The 20,653-nt window shown below is 33.3% G+C and overlaps 4 protein-coding genes across 4 annotated transcripts; all 4 read right to left on the reverse strand.

Moving 5' to 3' along the window:
- Nucleotides 1-1,530: 1,530 nt before the first annotated feature.
- On the reverse strand, nt 1,531-5,539 carry LOC130982466 (protein EARLY-RESPONSIVE TO DEHYDRATION 7, chloroplastic-like). Its single transcript, XM_057906481.1, has 4 exons — nt 4,522-5,539; nt 4,119-4,285; nt 2,753-2,837; nt 1,531-2,241 (listed from the first exon to the last, which is right to left on the reverse strand). The coding sequence occupies exons 1-4, from the start codon at nt 5,490-5,492 to the stop codon at nt 2,052-2,054; spliced, it is 1,413 nt and encodes a 470-aa protein (XP_057762464.1). The 5' UTR covers nt 5,493-5,539; the 3' UTR covers nt 1,531-2,051.
- Nucleotides 5,540-5,833: 294 nt separating this feature from the next.
- Nucleotides 5,834-12,059, reverse strand: LOC130980309 (alpha-mannosidase-like). Its single transcript, XM_057903999.1, has 28 exons — nt 11,847-12,059; nt 11,680-11,763; nt 11,460-11,548; nt 11,206-11,380; nt 10,984-11,103; nt 10,823-10,906; nt 10,638-10,709; nt 10,289-10,503; nt 10,119-10,212; nt 9,706-9,873; nt 9,514-9,603; nt 9,217-9,282; nt 9,080-9,136; nt 8,779-8,998; nt 8,419-8,558; nt 8,173-8,232; nt 8,023-8,082; nt 7,862-7,933; nt 7,726-7,773; nt 7,527-7,646; nt 7,381-7,446; nt 7,173-7,285; nt 6,996-7,080; nt 6,731-6,841; nt 6,535-6,630; nt 6,386-6,433; nt 6,220-6,288; nt 5,834-6,101 (listed from the first exon to the last, which is right to left on the reverse strand). The coding sequence occupies exons 1-28, from the start codon at nt 12,057-12,059 to the stop codon at nt 5,913-5,915; spliced, it is 3,024 nt and encodes a 1,007-aa protein (XP_057759982.1). The 3' UTR covers nt 5,834-5,912.
- Nucleotides 12,060-14,860: 2,801 nt separating this feature from the next.
- LOC130983173 (MLO-like protein 4) lies at nt 14,861-18,053 on the reverse strand. The gene is made up of 15 exons (XM_057907360.1): nt 17,928-18,053; nt 17,793-17,850; nt 17,485-17,711; nt 17,283-17,399; nt 17,125-17,188; nt 16,909-17,012; nt 16,661-16,735; nt 16,478-16,563; nt 16,196-16,245; nt 16,073-16,113; nt 15,820-15,990; nt 15,675-15,710; nt 15,507-15,574; nt 15,269-15,329; nt 14,861-15,190 (listed from the first exon to the last, which is right to left on the reverse strand). The coding sequence occupies exons 1-15, from the start codon at nt 18,051-18,053 to the stop codon at nt 14,876-14,878; spliced, it is 1,599 nt and encodes a 532-aa protein (XP_057763343.1). The 3' UTR covers nt 14,861-14,875.
- Nucleotides 18,054-18,780: 727 nt separating this feature from the next.
- LOC130982640 (thiosulfate sulfurtransferase 18-like) lies at nt 18,781-20,339 on the reverse strand. The gene is made up of 5 exons (XM_057906684.1): nt 19,999-20,339; nt 19,787-19,866; nt 19,635-19,705; nt 19,502-19,555; nt 18,781-19,328 (listed from the first exon to the last, which is right to left on the reverse strand). Exons 1-5 carry the CDS (start codon nt 20,145-20,147, stop codon nt 19,233-19,235), a joined length of 450 nt encoding a protein of 149 aa, XP_057762667.1. The 5' UTR covers nt 20,148-20,339; the 3' UTR covers nt 18,781-19,232.
- Between the last annotated feature and the right edge of the window lie 314 nt (nt 20,340-20,653).

Genomic DNA, 20,653 nt, shown 5'->3' on the forward strand with positions numbered 1-20,653 from the left:
ATAATATACATTAATTAAAATCAATGGTTAAAAGAACTAAAATACTGATGTTCTCTGATATACTTAAAATTTTTTCTATATTATATAGTTTTTTCATGACCGAAAAAAATACTATATAATTTTTGTTGAAAGGATTTTTTAGGCATTTTCAATGGCAATTACAAAAGTCATCTTGATTTATTTATGGATACAAGCATGTCTATGTTTTTTAAAAAAAAGTTTGACTCTTGTCCTACACTAGGAATAAGAAAATACCTCACTCCGGTGTTCTTAATATTTTTAAATAAGTCAAGCTATCCAACACCACAATTATATGTAGAAACCACTAACCTACTTGCTAGTAAAAATTAAAAAAAAAACCTCATTCTATTATTATTATTTTGAAAAAGTCATTTTAAAATTTTTCATAATTTTTTAGTGTTTTAATAATTTTGACTACTAAATCCATTTTTTAAAATATAATATCAATTTTTTCTTAATTAATTTATGAGTGTTTCAGAATATTCATAGATAAAAAGAATAATTACCTTTATTTTCTAAAAAAGTTCAAGCAATCCAAGGTCACAATCATATTTACCAGTAACAAACTTGCTAGTAAAAATTTAGCATACTGCGTTTTAGGCTTAGCATAATAGTATGAAATTAACATGGGTCTAGTTAGGTACCAGATATGAATATGATACATGTTACAATATAAATAATAATAAAGGGGACATAGTTTCCACACAAAAGTAAGATTTGATTCGCTGCAAAGACTTTAGAATATTATCTTACATTGAAAAATTGATGAGAGGCTGTGTGGTACACATTCAAAAGGGATTAGATAAGTTGGTTCTCCAATAATGCTTTACCCTTCCCAAACCCCTTAAAAAGATTATTATTAAGCATATCTAACAGCAAATTATATTATTCCATAGGCCATAGGGCACTAACTATGCCCATACCCTAATTCCCCAAATGTGAATCACGTATAGGTGAAGTCCAAGAGTTGCTTGGTCCACCACTGATATGATCCTCTCTCCAATGTCAATTTTCGTTTCAGATTGTGACATGTGGAGATGCTTGCTTAAATTATAGATGCACTAATGATACATATGATTACAATTTATATCTTCTAGAAAATTCATTTTGCTCTTACGTAATATGATAAAGATGTCACACAATTAAAAAACAAAAGTAGAGCTTATCTTCAGAAAATGTGAACCATTTGGAACCCTTGTTACTTACGGTGGAAAAGTAAGTTTAAGTAAAGGAAAATACAATTTAGTATTTGTTTTGCAAACCTAAATGTCACATAATCTTATTATTTATGTCATTGTCTCAACTGACATAGAAGGAAGGAACCAGTAAGGATCAAATGAGTATTTAAATCATCATCAATATCACACTGCAAAATATCACATCAGAAAATGTTGAATAAATAAGATTAGGTGAAAAAAGAGTAGTTAAAGATAGTTAACAATAAAGTTAAAGATCAAAGTGCAAAAATATCGCACTAGAAAAAGCAATGTATTAAGATTAGGTGACAATAAATCTCATATTTATATCAATCTGAGTAGATCCAAATACTGAAAATAACATGAGAAAATGATGTGTAACTACCTTAAGTGATAATGAAAGTACAAACTAATTAGGGCTGATTTTCCAGCACTCAGCTGTGCAATATCTTCCAATGTTCTAAGCACATATTGAAATTGGAGTAGAAACTAGAGGTAGCATAATATTCCTCGTTCCACAGAAAGTGAAAGTGGTATGATACTATAAAAGCACTTTAGAAACAACTTATGCCAACAAAGGACACATGCAGCTCAGAATCAAATGTAAAATTCTTAAAATTTCTAACATTCATCCCTAAACATTAGTGAATTTTTTTCATGCCATAAGAGAAATAAATACAACAGCCACACTTTACACATGTACATGAATACACTAAAAACAACAAATGATATGTTTATGTTCTCAACTTCTCATGTTCTCTTGGAGAAAAAAGTCGGTAATGGAAAGCTGATATAAGCTTTACATAAAATTAAATTGAACTAATCTTCGCATAATTACTTGGAACTTTTGGCCTTAAATTCCTCAGCTGCAGCTTTAAGACCAGTTTTGGCCAGGGAGGTAGGTTTAAGAGCACTCTTAGGGTTAAGAGCCTTCCTAATCTTAACAGCAGCCCACGCAGCACTCAAAGCATGACCAGCAGCACCAAGCCCTTCCTTTGTCGCCTCAGCAGCCTGATCTCCATATCTGCAGTATAAAAATGTCCAATATCACTTCTGAACTGTTAGAGAACGAATGGAAATTCAACCACACATCTAATGTCAACGAAAATAAAACACCGAAAAAGATTTCCTAGAGTAGATGTCGTTCTCTAAGTTGTAAAAGAAATTTCATCTGGACTCACATCAGCAAGGAAATCAAGGAAAGAATTTTGCCTACTTCTATAACAAATTAACAATACCACCAAAATGCAATCCTTATATATTTTTAAAGCTTTGCTGGTTTCTTTTGTTGGTAATTTTCTTATAAAATTACACCAAATTCAATGCAATCCTTGAGCTCTGGGTATTTGATGCAGGATTTTACATGCCACAGTGAAATTACTGGTGTACTATATGCCTCCATAATATCATAACAGTAGAATAGCCAGAGAGCATGAGCTTTTAAGTTTAGGAAATACAGATGATACAATCAACATATTAAAATCCTAATAATATACCTATTTTATGATCTAGATTATACATCAAAGGAGCTTTACCTATGATTGACAAGCTCAGTTGTTACATCGGATGATGTTGACATTACATTTCTTCCAGCTACTTCAACAGCATCACACACTTTATCTGTTTACAAGAAAACAAGAACACAAAACAGTATGTAAATTTGGAAATTCAAACTTTTCCAGGATAGATCTGTCACAGGAAAAATTAGCAGTGTAATAGTAGTTAGGTTGGTAAAATATGAAGTACCAACAGAATCATCACCAGTTGATCTTAAAATTACTAATATAAAATTGTGCAGCCAGATAAATATAAATGATTACACAGACAGACAGATTTATGACCATGCCGGAAAGCCCTAACAATACCTACATGCAGATCAAGGAGATTAGATGAAAAGCAAATGATTACGTGAATAAAAAAAAGGGCAGCCCCGTGCAAAACATCCCGCATTACACAAGGTCCACGAAAGGACCACACCAAAATGGGGGAATGTAAAACATCTAACCCAATGCAGACATCAGCGGTTGATTGACTTGAACCTGTGACCTTCATATCACATGCGGGCATCTCAACAATTTCTCTAATGTTCTCTTTCAAATGATTAAATGATGAAGTCTGACAAAATCAAAACTAAAAAATGGCACATAATCTAACTGACTCTGATCTAACAATTCAGCATCATAGACAAAACACCAGCATTCTCAAACTCCAAACAATTAATGTAGTTTACACTTCTCTGTAATTTAAATTATAGATTCTGATTGCAAAATAACCCAATGATAAGGGATTGACAAAGTAAACATGAAACAATCATTATGATAATCCAACGGCATCATCCTCTGTTGTAAGCACATATATGAGTGACTAACTCGGTGTACACTAAAATACTTTTCAATCTCATGCTAAACTTCACAACTATTTGAAAACAAATTTAGAACATAAAAAACAAATAAGAGAACTCTACATCTAAAATATCCTTTAGATGATGCAATATAATTACAAGGGTAAAATAAATATAATATGCAGCCAACAACGTTACACCTAAACAGATTGTAACATTTACCAAAACAACTCCTATATAGGCAAACATCCCATTTCCACCTCATTCAGTTTCTGTTATATTCCTATAAATGTATAACAAATAGAAAGCATGAACTTTAAAGCCCACAAAAAGAAAATTCTTAAGAAGCTAACAGTTATATCTTATTTTCTTTTATTTGTCCAGAGAAGATAGAGGGTCATCTACTTATTCCCTTCGTCCCATATAGTAACTAGGAAGATATTTCGTGTTTAGCTATAGGATAGTGTGCAACTCCAAGCAGCAAGCAATATTTTGCTGATTTTGGTGGTGCATATTGATTAACAATATCAAATACAAGCAACATTGTAACTTTGACTTACTGAATCCATCCAATGATGCAAGCACAACTTCCCCTGGGAGCATGCTGAAGAACTTCTTTCCTGCTTTTGAGTTTGCCAATGAACTGGCGAAAAATCCAGAGACTTTCAGGACACCGGAGAGGAACCCATTTGCCACCTTCTCTGTCATTTTACTCACTCTCTTAACCCTTAAAAGAAAAACAGAAAAGAAAAAGTGTGTCAAGTATATAAATAGCTTAAAACTGATAAACAAGAAGAAAAGACAACTATAACAACTCTAACTTCTTTGGCTAGAAAACAACAATCACAAAAGATTGAGACACTTTAAAATACTACTTTAAATAGCAAGAGATTTAAAAAATGCAACTTTGAGCAAAGAAAAAAACAACATTATTACAACAAGATCATATAACACCAAACAAACCTTCTAATCCGCTTCATGGTTTCAGGGCTAACTTGAGCCTGCGAGCGAGGGCTCATCCTCTTCTTCATAACCTCGTTCCCCCATTTCAACCTCTCCACAGTCACATCCCCACACCAAAGAATCCCCTTGATCACGTGCCCGGAACCCGCCGCAATCATCCTCGCCGCGGTTCCACTATAATCCTCCACATTTGGGGCCAGCGTGGTCCAATACGCAGCGCTCCGCTCCTCCAACATCTCCTTCTTCTTCGCCGAATCTAAATCCTTTGGCGAAGTCTCCTTCGCCAATGAACCATCTAGAACCTCCCCTTTTTTCTTCGAACTCTCAGAAACCTTCTGCACCGAGAAATTGCTACAGCTCTGCAAAACCGCGTCCAGCTCCCTCAACAATCCCTCTTGCCCCTTCGACGCAATCGTCAACCCATAGCTCAGCAGATCGGAACCGCTCTTATCTTTCCCGCGGCTACGCTGATCTTCTTCGTCGGAATCGGAATCGGATTCGGAGCCCTTGGGGGGTCGGAAGGAGAAAAAGTAGTGAGAGTCGTCGACCTTGACGGCGGTTTCGTCCTTGGCGAGGGGCCATTGGATCTCGTCGGCAACGCGGGCGTAAACGGCGACGGCGCTGTCACCCTGCCGGAGGCGGATGATGGAGAAGTCGCCGGAAGCGAGCTCGACGCTGTAGTGGGTGTCGATGAGGTTGAGGATGGCGCCGGAGATCCTGATGAGGACCTCCTCGGTAGCGGCCGGTGGAGCAGACGGCGAATGAACACTGCCGTCGCTGCTTCCGGTGTCATTTCGGGGAAATAGGGTTTGGACAAGGTCGCTGAGGTCATCAACGTCAAGGGAAGGGTAGAGAGAACTCTGCTGTTGATAATTAGGTTTTTGGAAGGACGAATAGGCTTCGGGGTTGGAATCGATTACTTCTGGGTAGAGAGAGTTTCTGGGTTTAGGTTTTTGGGAGAGGGAATCCATTGATGAACGAGATCGAAATTCGGAAACTTGTCACTTCAGTAACACTCTCACCCAGGTGTGGATATTCATATTGTTGTTCTTTTTGCGAGGGAAGCAAGCTGGACCAATCGGAAACTGACGCGTGGCGCCAACTCATTTTCTGAAGCTTCCCGCCCGAATACCGGTATGAACTTTATCTTATTTTATTTCTGGTTACAGTTATGTTACGCGCTTCGGAAACAGAAACACGTTCCTTTTTTATTTTATTTTTTTTATCTTAAGTGTTAAGAAAAAAAAAACATCCTAAATAAAATGGTGATATGATATTGTTGGACCGACATTAAAAATCTCAATTTGGCTTTTGTATTATTATTATTCATAAGATGCTGATTTTTGTTTTAACGAAGATCCTTGTACTAATTAATGTTATGTACATTGTTTTCAAAATTTCAAGAGGAATGTACGTATTTCCATAGGGCCAAGCTCAACAAGAAGATGGAAACTGTTAACAGGTCCACCTTTAAGTGGTGGTGGTTGTTGCCCCTTGTCGCCCTCAACCTTCCATGTCTTCTTCTTCATGTTTGACTTCTCCTGGTTTGCTGATAAACTAACCTCCTTTAATTCCTTTATCTACAAAATGTTTGAGGAAAAAGCACTAATTACCAATCAAACATTTAACCAAAATTGTTCTTCACTTGGACGGCAAAAACTTCACATTGTACTCATCTATGGGAGAGTGTTAAGTTACCTTTTTTGAGGCAAACATTCTCTTCAATTTAACTTTGGCCAAACTTGAATAGTGAGCATCTTCACCTTGCTGGTTTAGCATTGAAAAAACATGAGACAAACTTTGAGTAATTCGGTAGCAGAAAGAAAGTTAGCATCAAGTGATTCCTGCTAATTAGTTATAATACCTCATATAGATGTGCCAAACGGAGGAGCACACTGCCATCATCCAATTCCTGCAAAATGCATTGAGTAAGAGATCGTGCATACGAATTGCGCGCGCACGGCTGCAATGCAAGAGCAGAAAGCTATTGTAGCTAAGTGTAGCTAAGTGTACCTCAAGAGTTATCAAAGCAACATTGGGAGGCAAGCTGTAATTTGGGTCCATCACAGTTCCTTTGCTCAAATATGAGGACTTCCAATTTCCTATGTTCTGATCAATTATTCAACATCGAATATATGTTATATGGCAAATTGGCAATGAAATGTAGCATAACATATCAAGTAAATCATGTCATAGTATGAAGGCATACCTCATGTGTAAAAGCCAATAAGAGCGGGGAGTAAACTTCCTGACCAGTTGAACGGCGCCAGCGCGAACCATCTCCTAGTTTGTGGATGCTCATGTAATAGTTTCCTCTTACCTAATACAAAGAATGTTTTTACTTCAGAGTGATTTAAAATTATCTGCATTTCAGTCAAACATATATATGCCTTAACATGAACATTCTTTTTTCATTGAATCAATTAGCTAGGAGGTTGTGTAAAAATATAAACTAATCGGTGATGTTGGCATACTGTTAGCCCTTGGCATTTATCATCTATGCAAACTTGTTCATCAAGTGATTCGCCTACTCCTCTGCCATCCTCGGTGAGCATTCGCCTTGTGTGGTAAGAAAAATAAGCTATGAGTGTTCTGCATACAATGAAATCTTACTGAAATAATATGCAATTTCATGTTGTTTGGTATTGTACCTATGAAGCATTAGTTCCACCTCACCATCTCTAATGCTCGCGCCACCAGTGGCACGATCAACTAGGACTGAGAATTCAGACTTCTTATCCTTAATATAAATTCCTAAATTAAGCTGCAAAGGGAGACACAGGTAAAGATAAAACATTTTTAGAAAAACCAAATACCAATCATTAGCAACATGAAAAATAAATTGAGTGAAGGCCTTACTGGATAATAGTTTCCTGCTACAGGTTGATTAACTTCAAGGGGCCAATCTTCCCTATAACCTCGAACCTGCATAACCATTTTTTTCGGTTTACATCACCGGATTCTTCTTTGTCAATGGAAGAAAAGTTGTGTAATTAAGAGTTTACCCGTTTGAGAAAATCTCTTCCATTAGAATCAGTATAAAATTCCTTGTTTGTAACCATATTTGATGTCATTTCTGTGATCACCTCTTTCCCAACTTCATCATCTGTGGGAATTGGACCAATCTGCACAAATGAATTTGTCTTAACTCATTACCTTATCTGTTCATAATCCAAACAAAGGCATAGTGCTAAAGTGACTTACAGTGTATTCAACTTCAGCATGCTCTTTATCTCTGTAGAGCCTAGTGACCTATCATAAACAAATAATAAGCCAATCATGCAACTTATCTTAAGAACAAAACTCTAACATAAATTGATATATAATAAGATTTTCTAACCTGGTAAATCCAAGAACTAATATTCTGATGTACCTCATGAACTAGTGGTCCTTGAACTACCTTGTAGGACACCTGTATTATATCATATTAATCCACAATATCTTGCATAAAAATGTAAAGCCTTATAACATTTAAGTTTTGGTACACTAGCCGGAACTTACTGATCTTGAAACAATACTTGGAGAGGATCCATTAGGCCGGAATATATATGCACCAGAAGCCTAGAGAAAAAACACACACTGATATTGAAGAAACACTCTTTTAGTTTAATTGTCATTGGAATGAGTACTCTCTGAATCAAATTCAAATACCTGATCCGACTCATCGCTAGAGCCATACCAGAGATAGCTTTGCTGAATTGGTATATCAACCTGGAAAATTTGGTTTGTCAACCAGAACCTTTTCTTTGGTGCATGAATTTGTTGAAGGCCAATTTTCATTAACAAATAAATATTGTAGAGGTTTTTTGGTTGTGAAATTTATCATGAATGACACCTCAATAATTAAAAAAAAAATGGAAATTCTTGTTTGCCTTATAAACATGCAAATTTACTTACTCCAGTTCTGGAATTATACATCCTTTCAAGTTTTCCAGACTCGGAAGAAAAGGACATCTTCAAATTTCCGGGTCCTAATTCAATGGTCTTGTTTTTCTGAATGATTGAATGTGATGAGACAAATCCATTTCTACCTTTGCCTACTCAAATTTCAAGACAATATACAAAGGCATATCAGAAGCAGAAAATATAGATGAGAAACAGAACTGGGAATTTTTTTTTTTTTTTTACAAACATTGAATTATGTAACTCAACATTAACGAAAGTAACAACCTTTTAGCCTTACTGCTTATATGATCATCCAAAAGAATCAATTCGATTAAATACAGTTCATGAATCAAAATTAAACTCGCACGATACCTTTTCCCAGTGCTCTAGAAATGAAGTATGTAGTCCATCCAAGAGGAGGCACTGACACCTGAAACAGAAGCCAGTATTTTGGGGCTTGCTTTGGTGAGAATCCTAAATAGGCCTTGACATATAATTCTCTTAAATTTCTTGTAACATTATCCACTTCCACATATTGTGTTTCGACCTTATTCCCGAACGAATCTTCGACAACAAGATTAGCATCATTAACCTAAAAGCAGAGAATAGTTCTAGTCACATTGTGCAAAAATGTACAAAGTAACCACAATAATATAAGCAAACATATACTCACTGGTATTCTGATAATATCAGAACGATTCCATCCAAGTGGATTATATACCACTAACACCTGGAATCAAGCATTAAGATATGATAATAAAATTACAAAAATTTAACCAACATTCATAAACAAAAATGTAATAACATTACCAAACTTTTTCCTTGAAGATTATTGTCTGATGTTGGTGGGCAGTAACTGATATTGAGTAGTTGACACTGATAAAATCAAATGACAGATTAGAAAGCAAAATATGAGGATCAACTTCATAATCTTCAAAGACACATCTTACATAAGTTGGATAATCAAGTACTAAAAATGAATGTCATTCAACATGTTTTTATATATATGATTTTGCAGGGTACATAGACAAGACAGCTGACTGCTTAAATCATTCAGTTAAGATGAACGTTTGTTCCATAACCGTAGTATGATTTGGAATTAGTTACCTGGGAAAATACCGATGCAGGTGTTGAGCGATGAACTCCAGGATTCTTGCTAGCAAGATTAGCCAAAGAAGAACTAATGACAGCTTCAGCCTATAAGAAACCAATGTGGAGAATTATATTACTGGAAAACAAATTCTAATGTAGGACACAAAAATAGATTATGATCATTTTTCAAAATTTGATGCTGCTGACCTTAGATGCTCCAATAGCGAGCCTTTTCATGTAGTCATTAGTTGTATGCTGCTTGGCAGTACCAGAAACAGCATCATGATGCTGTGCAATTGCTAGAGCATCTCCAAGGTCATAAGTGTGGCTTACTGTGGTTTTCTTTCCAGCCAAGAATTCAAGTTGACGCGCTGTCTACATCGAAAATTGAAATATTGGCAATGATCATTTGTTCAGGATTGTTGTATGTTGAGGACCAAATCTTCTATAAGATTGAAAGTGCTAAAAGCTGCTGTTAGTTTCGCTTCTTTTACATATTCTGTTGCAATTCTTCTTAATATTTTAAGAAATATATACAATACATAAAGACTGATTTTATTTTCTCCGAGTAAGATAAGAATCAAAGAAGTGTGAAATCATTAAACCAATGTGAATCATACCAAATAGTATCCACTCAGCATCCTAACATATCTCTTAAATGCAGGGCGACTGCTGAAATATCCTGTCCAATAAGCATTTACTCTATCTGCATACCTAAAAAATAAAATCATCATCAATAATAAGAGCATGAGCTGCTTCATTAACAAAAGAACCTTAAACAGATCCTTACGGAAAGTAGTCATCAGTTTTCAGAGGCCATGATTGGTTTGCTGCATTTTTAGCATCAGTGTAAAGTGATGGTGTAGAATACAAAGCATTCACTCTGCCATCCTTATTAACATGGTGAATTAGTTTATCCATTTGCTTGAACCAAGTTTCTGCATATTGGTATTGGAAATCATCGCCCATTGTCCACATAACATGGTTTGTTCTAGTCACATTTGCCTATTATATGTACAAGCAAACTTTAAACTTTAAACACACCTCCTTTTATATTTATTCAATTTTGAATGGCAGGAATGAACATTAAGAAAATTGCACTATGCATTAGCATAAGATCTTGTAGATAATGGGATTACTTGTGCAACAGCAGCAGCAATGAAGTCCTCAACTCGATCTTTAACATAGTAATCAAATAGATGAGGATCATCCTGAAAATTGCATGCAGATTGTAACATAGCATGAATGAGCCTCTTGGTTTAACAAAATATCTGCAATAATCCAAAAGGTTTCAACTTTCAAGTAGTAGCTAGAATGTTAGAACCTGGATGGGATCATAGGTATCGTCGATTTCAAAATGAAAACCTGCTGGTGGACTATAATGAACCGGAAAAGCATTGGCAAAAATCTGCAGAAAACAATCAACAGAATTAGTCATTTTTAAGCTAAAGAAATGATTGAGAGTACACAAGTTCCAATCAAGACCTGTGCTGAAGATCCAAATGTTTTGGATCCACGCCACACAACTTCGAGAGATTTATCAACTTTTCGCTTATCTCTATCCTGATAATCAATCCTAGCAAAGTGTAGAGATTCAAACCCAAGCTGCAAGAACAGTATCAAATCAAAGTTTTCATTTTTGTTCAGAACAACCACTCTCACAATTAGGATTTAATACACTTAACATTCCAATTTAAGACAACACACCTCAGCACCAAGGAGATAAGCTTGAACAGCAGAATGCCCAAATGGATCAATCTGCCACCCGGCTCGAGGGACCTTGTTGAAGTGTTTCTTGATGAAGAGATGACCAAATGTAGTTTGATCAATCATGTCTATGTAATGGGTGGTTGCTTCATCATGCATGCACCAACCACCGTTTCTGCCATCATCACAATCACATTCATTCCTCATTGACATCAAAGATAACTAACTAACTAACTAACTAAATAATTGCATACATGAATTCTAGCTGCCCTGCATCCACAAGCTTTCTCACTATTGCTTGTGTCTCTTGATTTTGTTCTACCCACCATCTATTGAAAAATGCCTGCCATAGTATACCATTCATGTTAATAGAGCCGTTAGATGACACTTTAGTCAAGTTTGTCAAATCATTTAATCAACTTTACACGAAGTTAACTGCAGATAAGTTTTCAACATATACTATATATATATTACCATTTCAGCAAACACAAATTTCCTATTTGGGTCCTTCTGCAGTGACATAACCACAGAGTCCAGCACATTCTCAACACATGCCACCTGAAAAACATTCAAACACAATACACCAATGAGGCTAGAAACTAAAAAGACAATGCAAGTAACTGTATGAGACTAAGAGGAACCTGAATAGTTCTGTTTGATCCAACATAGTATTGGTCAACAGTTTTGAGCCAACCAACATCATCATGGGAATGTGGAACAAGATGAACATTGATTTTGCCTGGGACTACACCTGCTTCAGTGTTGTGCTTTGCAGAAATCACTACTCTGACATATAAACAAAACAAAGAGAGAGCATTTAGATACTCTGAAACTGGTTTCGTTCTCTTTCCCATTTCCAAACCCAGAAAACTTGATAGTGAATACAAAAAGCCAAAGCCTTTTATGGGGAAGTTTTATTAGCATTTAATGTGTATTTTGTATTTATTTTTAATGTATATTTTATATTATAATGTATATTCTACTAATGAATAATTTTAGTATACACCTAATATGATTGTTTAGTTTAATATATCTGTGTGATATGCAAAATTAATTATGCTATATAGTGTAGATTTAACATGCTCTATTGTTTAGAAATGAATTAGATAATATGTAAAAATATTATACAAAACATTCGACTAGCAATTTGTATATGATTTATATAATTATTCAAAAAATACAAAAAAATACAATTTTAATGTACATAATAATTATATTTAACCATTATTTTTTAACTTAATTGAGTAACAGTATGTACTAAATTTAATTAATGAAGAAATTTAAAAATTTTTTTAATAGTATATTAAAATTTATTTAAAGTTTATAACAGTTGATAGTATATGAGTATATGACACATTAATATTCTATAGAAATTTAATTATTTTTTATATTATAAAATTGCAAAATTATTATGTATGTAAAATTATTGAAGTGATACAAATACAAAGAGTAATATATATGACAAAAATTTATTTTTTATTATATATTTAGATCAATTTTTATATGATATAAATAAATATATAGATGCAATTTTACCAATTTAAATAGTTTGATGATATATCTTCTTATTAACTGTAGAGAATAGTTGTGATAATAATCTAATTGGATAAGAATAAATTTATTTATTGTTGAAATAGTTAAATCACTTAATATAAAAATGTTATAATAAAATAATATCATAGTATATTACTATATTATATATGTGATTGCTTTTGATTTTATTTAGTTTGATATTAAATTGGTTTAGGTTCATCTTTATCAGATTGATTTTGCAATTATATTTAGATTTTATCCTTTAACCTTATAAGTAGGTTGTTCTTATCATATACAAAACACACATTTCACCCAACTAAATAATATAAAATTTATCTCAAATCTTTATTTTTTCTTTTACAACCATATTTTATTATTTTCTCTGTATCAACTTCATATATTCTTATGTCAAAATAAAAGAAAATTATCATATATTCTATTATGTGAGTGAGGTTGTTTGTTTTCTTTATACAAAAAGAGAGAAGGATGGAATTTTCAAGAAGAAGTAAGTTTAGAATTGCATTTATTGTAAATAATTACTATGTCTGTTAAGAAATGTACTTTACTTCTATAACTGTTATGTTAATTGAAAAGGTTGTCCCAGTCCTACTCAAAATAATGACTACATCATCTTTGACACCTTCTAACTATGACTAGTGGCCAACCCCCTTGTTGTCTTTAATTTTTTTTTTTGCGTTTGTTTATAGAGACCAAAGAGTAAGAGAGATATAAAATTATATTTGTTTGATGAAATATAAATAAAAATATAGAGATATTAATAAAAAAATATTTTTTTATAATTATATTTTAGATTTAATTAATTTGTTTTTTAAAGATTTGTTTTATGATATACTTAATTTATATTTTTAAACCACAAGTTAGCAAAATTTTATATTTTTATTATTATATATTTTTTAAATTTTTAAATAAAAAAATTAAATTTTTATAATTTATTTTAATTATTATTAAATAAAATATAAAAATATTAATTTTTATATTTTTATTTTTATTTTTAGTGTTTTATTATATTTTCAGAATCAAATGCAACTCTACTTTCTTTTGTGTACAGTTTATGATGCATGGATTAAGTTATTGAAGCTCACGATTTACGAGGCCAAAAAGTGGTATATAGGAGTCACATGAATATGCATAGACGGTGATTGAGGAATTATATGAAGCAGTTACGTGTAATTTATATTATTGTAGTGAGCAACTTAACTAACATGTGAAAGGAATTGTCGTGTCTTGTGTGTCCTTACTAAACTTTGATTAATGTGCATGGCTTTCATTGCCACGCTACATGTTCACGGATTCCTCTAATTTCTAACTTGAATAAAGGAAAATGCACACATGTCGTAGCGTTTGTTTTACGATACTGAGACAGAGATTAAGAGACTGAGATACAGTATCATGTTTATTGGTTCAAAGATTGATACTAAAATTTGTCTCTGTTTTCAAAATTTCAGTATTTCAGTGCCTCTAAAATGTAGGGACACAGGAGACTGATATTTTTAGAAACAGAAACTGAAACTTTAATAATATTTTATACTTAAAATACTTTCATTTTAATTAATTAATTCTAATTTTATTCTTTGTGTAAATTAAATTAGAGTTTTATTTTTATTTCAATTTTTGTCTCTCACTTGGCACCAAACATAATACTAAAACTTATTTCAATTTTTGTCTCTTAGTCTCTATCTCTCAGTCTCGATCTTTCAGTATCTGTCTCTTCACCGAACGCTACCTAAGAGTTTTGGAAAATCTCACTTATTTACTTTATATTTTGTAGGCGCGTATGTTTCACAGTTTGTGTATAAATCAATCACTTTGCACTACCTCACATTAAAAATGGCTAATCATAAGTTTTCTTTTTTTTTTTTGGAATTATAATGAGAACTAGTTTCAGTTTGCTATTAAAAAAAATATATTTTGGGATTTACTTGGATATTATTGTTAAATTTTGATTAAGGGAAGTAAAAATAGCTTTAATTTATATTATAAAACCATATATTTTTATAGTTTAATTTTAATACGTGTAAAACGTTTTAATTATAATCACATCCATTCTTTTGGACGTAATAATGCTAAGTTCTCCAAATCAATTCATCACAATTATCACAATGTTAACAAAGTAATCTCAAGAAAGTGGAAGAGGATATGAATCATCATCATCATCATCATGACTAAGAAATGGTTCATTTCTTTGTCTTCTGGAAGAGACATAATCAAAATGATGATGAGAGTAACAATAATCATGTTTAGTTCCAGAGGAGGTTCCTTCCCCACTGATTAACTTGTCCTTTGCATTGTTGATACCAGAATCCGATGATGGAGATGTTTCAGAAACCAGTGCTTGAGGGGAACTCTGTTTGTGCTTCACTCTTCTCTGCCATTTAGACAGTGATTCTCTCACATTCTCTGACACCACTGACTTCTTGAACCTTGACCCCATCTGCATTCACATAACCAACCATTTTGAGAACAACTTCTAATAATGTAGAACAACAACAACAACAAGAATCTCCTTAACCTGTGTGATGATAACATATAGAGGAAATGTTATGAAGCTGCACCATACTTGTGAGACTACCCTGTAGAATAGTTATCAAAAGAAACAAAATTTGTTATATGGTAGAAACTCACGTGTAGTTATCTTCATATGAAGTTGCTAGTTGAGAAATAAATTGTTATCTAACGTCTGTCAACTATCAACTTCACATGAAGAAAACTGTATTGAGAAACAAGTTCAACAACAAATGTATATGTACCCGAATGATAAGCGGATTGCAATAAAGGTTTTGTTTTTCATGAAACAAGAAGGTTCTTTGATTTCCCACTGCAACTCAAAAGATTATGCAATGAAATGTTATGGTTAGTAGTTAGTAGTTTGCGCGCAAAGTTTTATACAGTCGTCTAATCATATAACGTTATCTTACCAAGGACCATAAGAAAGATGCCATCTCAAACGCATTCTGCAAGATTACAAGAAGAGGAAAACATGAACAGATTAAGAGAATTTTGTGTATAAGCAATAATGGAAGGTAGAAAATGGAAGCAGAATTTATGATAATACATACTGACCAAGAAGGATATCAAGTGTATTAAGCGCAACAAAAACCTTGGCTTTCCAAACCAAAAGAGTTCATCTCTCAAATTAAACTGATGAGGCTTAACATAAGGGCAACGATCTACTATTTCAGTAGCCAACTTTACCACCACTCGGTGCAATTTAGTACCAATTATGAGTATCAACTGAATAAACAAGTTAGTTGGTAGAGTGTAAAAGATAGATTGTAAGTGAATAAGTCACAACATACATCATGTTAGGACTTACAATTGCTGGAACAAAGGAAAGCCAAAAGTAAAAGTTGCTTCCTGAATGAGAGTAGAAAAATTTAGACCATGATTTTCTCAACAAGAAGCTTTTGATCCAAGTTTTATACTCCCAGCAACTTACCATGAAAATTTAGAAATATGCAGCATATGGCATATATCCAGAGAAGCACACTGTCAAAAGTCCAAATGAAAGCTATCAATTTCTTACTTCCAAAAACAATAAAACAAAGAAATTCAATATAAAGGTAGCCTTCAATGTGCTAGCTTTGATAATCATATGCATATTTGCATATATACTTGATCATATCTCTATTCAATTATAATTAAGCTAAGTCCAACTATACAGTTACTAAATTTGTTAACTAATTAAAGAAAGGCTCTACATGCATCTTAGAGCAATTACCTAACACCAACAATGTCACGAAATTCATCATCCATGCTTCGAAGCATATAGTTGTGGAAATCATATGTCAGGGGAAGTTCATGATTCTACAGAACACCAGAAGAAAAGTATATACATATAGGAATAAGAAAATGCAGAAACATTAGCTTCTTCATATGTTTTCAAGAACAAAAGAATACTGACAGTAATGAAGCCTAAGCGCAACGCCATGTAATCAGCACAGTTGATAGAACTCCAGAATTGGCGGCTGAAGCATAGCTGCAAGCAATGTAGGATCATCAATGTCAGTATATGAGATGCTATTTTCCTTTGATTGTGTTGACCCTTTCACAATGAATTGCTAATACCATGTTTTAGTCCTTTTCACAGATCTAAACAAACACTACATTAAAAGATAAAACAAGAAAAGAAAGAAAGGCTATGTAGAATACCAGCCAAACAAGAACTTTGTGATTACTCCAGGGATGGGATGTTTGGTGAAAGACGAACGTTGTAAGCCGATTCAATCTTATGCTTGATGTAGTTTGTGGAGTACCTAAACTAACACAATTTGATTGGAGTTATTTAAACAAAAAAGAAAGAACAGAAGTAACAAACTAAACTAATTATCAGCTCAATGAAAAGTTATATAATGTGAAAGTAGTAACCTTGCAAGCTTTGTTGTAAAGCCATAGTCTTTGCTTCATTTTCCCATGTTCTCCAGCTATATATCTGAATGAAACTAAAAGACATAAATATTAGTATCTAATAACCACAAAATAGGAAAAGCAAGAAGAAAGTTTTGATCAATGACTGCTGAATCAACCTTGATCATGGCCAAGGCAACAGCAACAAAGCTATATGTAACATGTGTGATTGCAAGAACAAACATAAAGCGATGAAGCTGCTCAAGGCTCTCATAAGAAGCCAATGATTCATGTCCCTACAAGAAGAAGCAAGTCACAAACTTTTAGAATTGAAAGAAACTAGATTGCTTGCATTAGCTGATTAAGAATTGAAAGTAGTACCTCAGGACAATAATTTCGGAGGCCAATGTGGAGTTTCTCTTTGGAATCACTGTTATTATAGTGTGAAGTATGCCAGAAAATATTGTGTTGCACTGCTGTTCCAGAAATGTCTTTGACTGCACAAGGGAAGAACATGCTGCTTAATGCTGATGATTTGACACAAATCTTCGCCACAAAGATAATCCAATGACCCATGATCAATGACAGCAGCCCAAACAGCATTAATTCTGCTTCAAATGGACATCAAAATTTGATAGTAAGTTTTACATATTTTGAAATGTTTATGGGAATAGTACTATGTATATTACCTTCTTGGATCTTTTCCAGAGCAGAAAGCAGAGATTTTCTCTTGGTTCTGGCCATCCACTACATGAAAAACTCATGAGAAATTCTTGGATCACACACACAGTGACAATGGAAAAAAAGGGAAGATCTTGATTCACCTTAAGAAACTTCTTTAATGTGCCATGAAACAAGAAACTAAGAGAAACAAGGATAGTGACAACAGTTGCCACAGCCCAAGTTGGTGTTTCAGACAAGGATCTTTCTTCTCCGATTGGTTCCATCATAATCCCAATAAGATTTTGTCACGAAACTTGAAAGTAGTAATCACAATAACAATAACAATTGATGGTATGGAGTATGGTGTCTTGAATGCAATGAAGAACATGCATTAATTAATGTGGATGTGTAGTTGGTGACACAAAATTGTGTCCCCAGAAAGATTAAAAATGGAGCATATGCATGTGATGTTGTTTTCACGTAGCAGTTAAAGTTGCAGTTGGGCAGCATTATGGTCCCATTAACTGATCTTCCTACCCTTCTCAGTCACTATCAACTTGGATCTGTAACCATCATTCAATATTATTATGATTACTTTTTGACCAATATGGCAATACCCCATGCTATAGATCCAACATGCATGGACCAATTTTGTGAATATGTTATGTGTATAGCCAACCCAATAATTTTATAATTATTAATTAATTGTTATTTTTATCATATTTCTTTTATTGTTATTATTATTTGATCTTTTATAAGAAAAATTTTTTTGTCGGTTATTATTATTTGCCTTTTTCATGCTGCCTATTAACAAAGTTATCTTTCTAAAAGTGATGCAAAAATCACAATTACCAGAACAAATGTAACTATTAACTATCCTATTTAAGAGACAACAAAGATTAAATTCTACACATTTTTTTAATCATAAAAAATATCATATCATAAAACTATTTCTTTCAAACAACTTAAGCTAATAAAAAGAGTATATAGATAGTTAAATTTTATTACCCTCTCTCACTCAATATTCTCTTTTGGGTTTACATGAAAACTATCTTACTGGGAAATGCTTAGTTCCAAATTAATCTGATTCTCATCCTTGTACTAATTAGTCCAATGAATCCCATTTGAAAAGTTCAAACAATTCCAAGTCTATACAGAGTTTGATCCATGAGCTACATGATGTTATTCTGATATTCTTCAAGATTGCTGGTCTTCTTTCTTAAAGGTCTATATTTACTATAGAAACAAAAAAGTTACAACCTTCAAAGTAACAGTACTATTCAACATAAATGTTGTAAGCAGAACTGTTACAAAAAGTTATAACCCTGATTCAGATGACTTCCACAAGTAATTAATGAGTATTGTGTATGCCAAACACTTTGGATACAAATAATTAATAAAAAAAACTACATATTTCAATTGTACAAGTCAAAGATGAAGAACATGTTCCTATCATCAACTACACTTTAGAGATCCTCTTTCCCTAATGATGATTTCACTGGAAATTTGTTTTTGACCCACTCCATATAACCCCCTCCCATGTCCTTCACATCCTTGTAGCCCTACAAATTCACATCAAACACAAAGTTATTAGTCTTCTCATCCATAAAAGTCACATACACAACATGATAATACAACCCTATAATACACAAATAAGCATAGCCTCTGCTATATATTTGAGGCAGAGTGATAATGGCTTCTACATTATCTAATATGAGGGATGAACTACACTTACATCAGCAACAAGATCGGTAGTTGCATACAAAGATCTCACTCCACTTTGACAACCCTAAAATACAGACCAGAAAATGTTAGAGAAAAAAAAAAAAAAACTGAAAATCCAAGATAAGGAAGAAGATAAGAGTTACCACAATAAGATGATCTTCTTTGTTGCAAACAGATGAAACCTCTTTTAGAAAGTCTGGATTCTTCACCTTACCTGCACCCCAAAATCAAAACTTGAGAAATCTCAATTCACTGAAGTCCTACCATTGTTATGATGATGAAAAAAAATTGTTACCCTTAGGTGTATCCAACATGTATGGAATGTTAACGACCTTAGCAGCATCTACATGCCCTTTTCTAAACTCCTCCTCAGTTCTATTATACCAAAAAACATTGAGTTTCCTTATTAGTTACTTATTTGATTAGAAAGAATAAACACGAATGTGTCATAAAATTTCTTATCCAAAAAGTTTAAGCCGAAAAGAAAAGACATGTAAATAGTTTGACCTGACATCGAGATAAAGGTAGCCGGTGTTGATAAGGCCCTTGGCAGCAGCAACATTAACGGTGACAACATTTGCTCCTAAGCAACACAACAGAAAGTGAAGGAGAAGAACAAGGGACAGCAACCAACGAGGTACAATTAGAAGAGCCATATGGAAGCGTAAACAATAGTGGATATTAATATAGCTAGAGAGAATGATGAAGTTGGAGCATAGATGAAGATATGGATGCTGAATATCTAGGGGCTGTGTTGCTTGGTTAGAAGCAGTTAAGTTTCTATATCCATCACAGGGTACCGCACACTACACCAGCAGCTGTTTGCCAAAAAAACAACATGCTTTACCTTTAGGTTGACCCCTCTCTCAATTGGATCATTTCATTTCTGTATTTCAAAATTTTTAATTTTTTTTTTATCACAAATCGAAAGAAATCGAATAGTCTAATTTTTATTTTTTTAGTTAAAAAACTAATAACACCTCAATAATTTATATTTTAATAAAACACTACTACCACTCTAATATTAAAAATTAAAAGTTCGACAAAATCCTTTTTTTTACTGTTAAAAAGATAATTATTTATCTGTTAGAATGAATAGTATTTAACTATTTATTGATACAATTGTTTTATCAATAAATTGAAAATTATATTATGTTTTAGC

The sequence above is a fragment of the Arachis stenosperma genome, chromosome 5 (genome assembly GCF_014773155.1).
Source record: "Arachis stenosperma cultivar V10309 chromosome 5, arast.V10309.gnm1.PFL2, whole genome shotgun sequence".
Classification (NCBI taxonomy): Eukaryota; Viridiplantae; Streptophyta; class Magnoliopsida; order Fabales; family Fabaceae; genus Arachis; species Arachis stenosperma.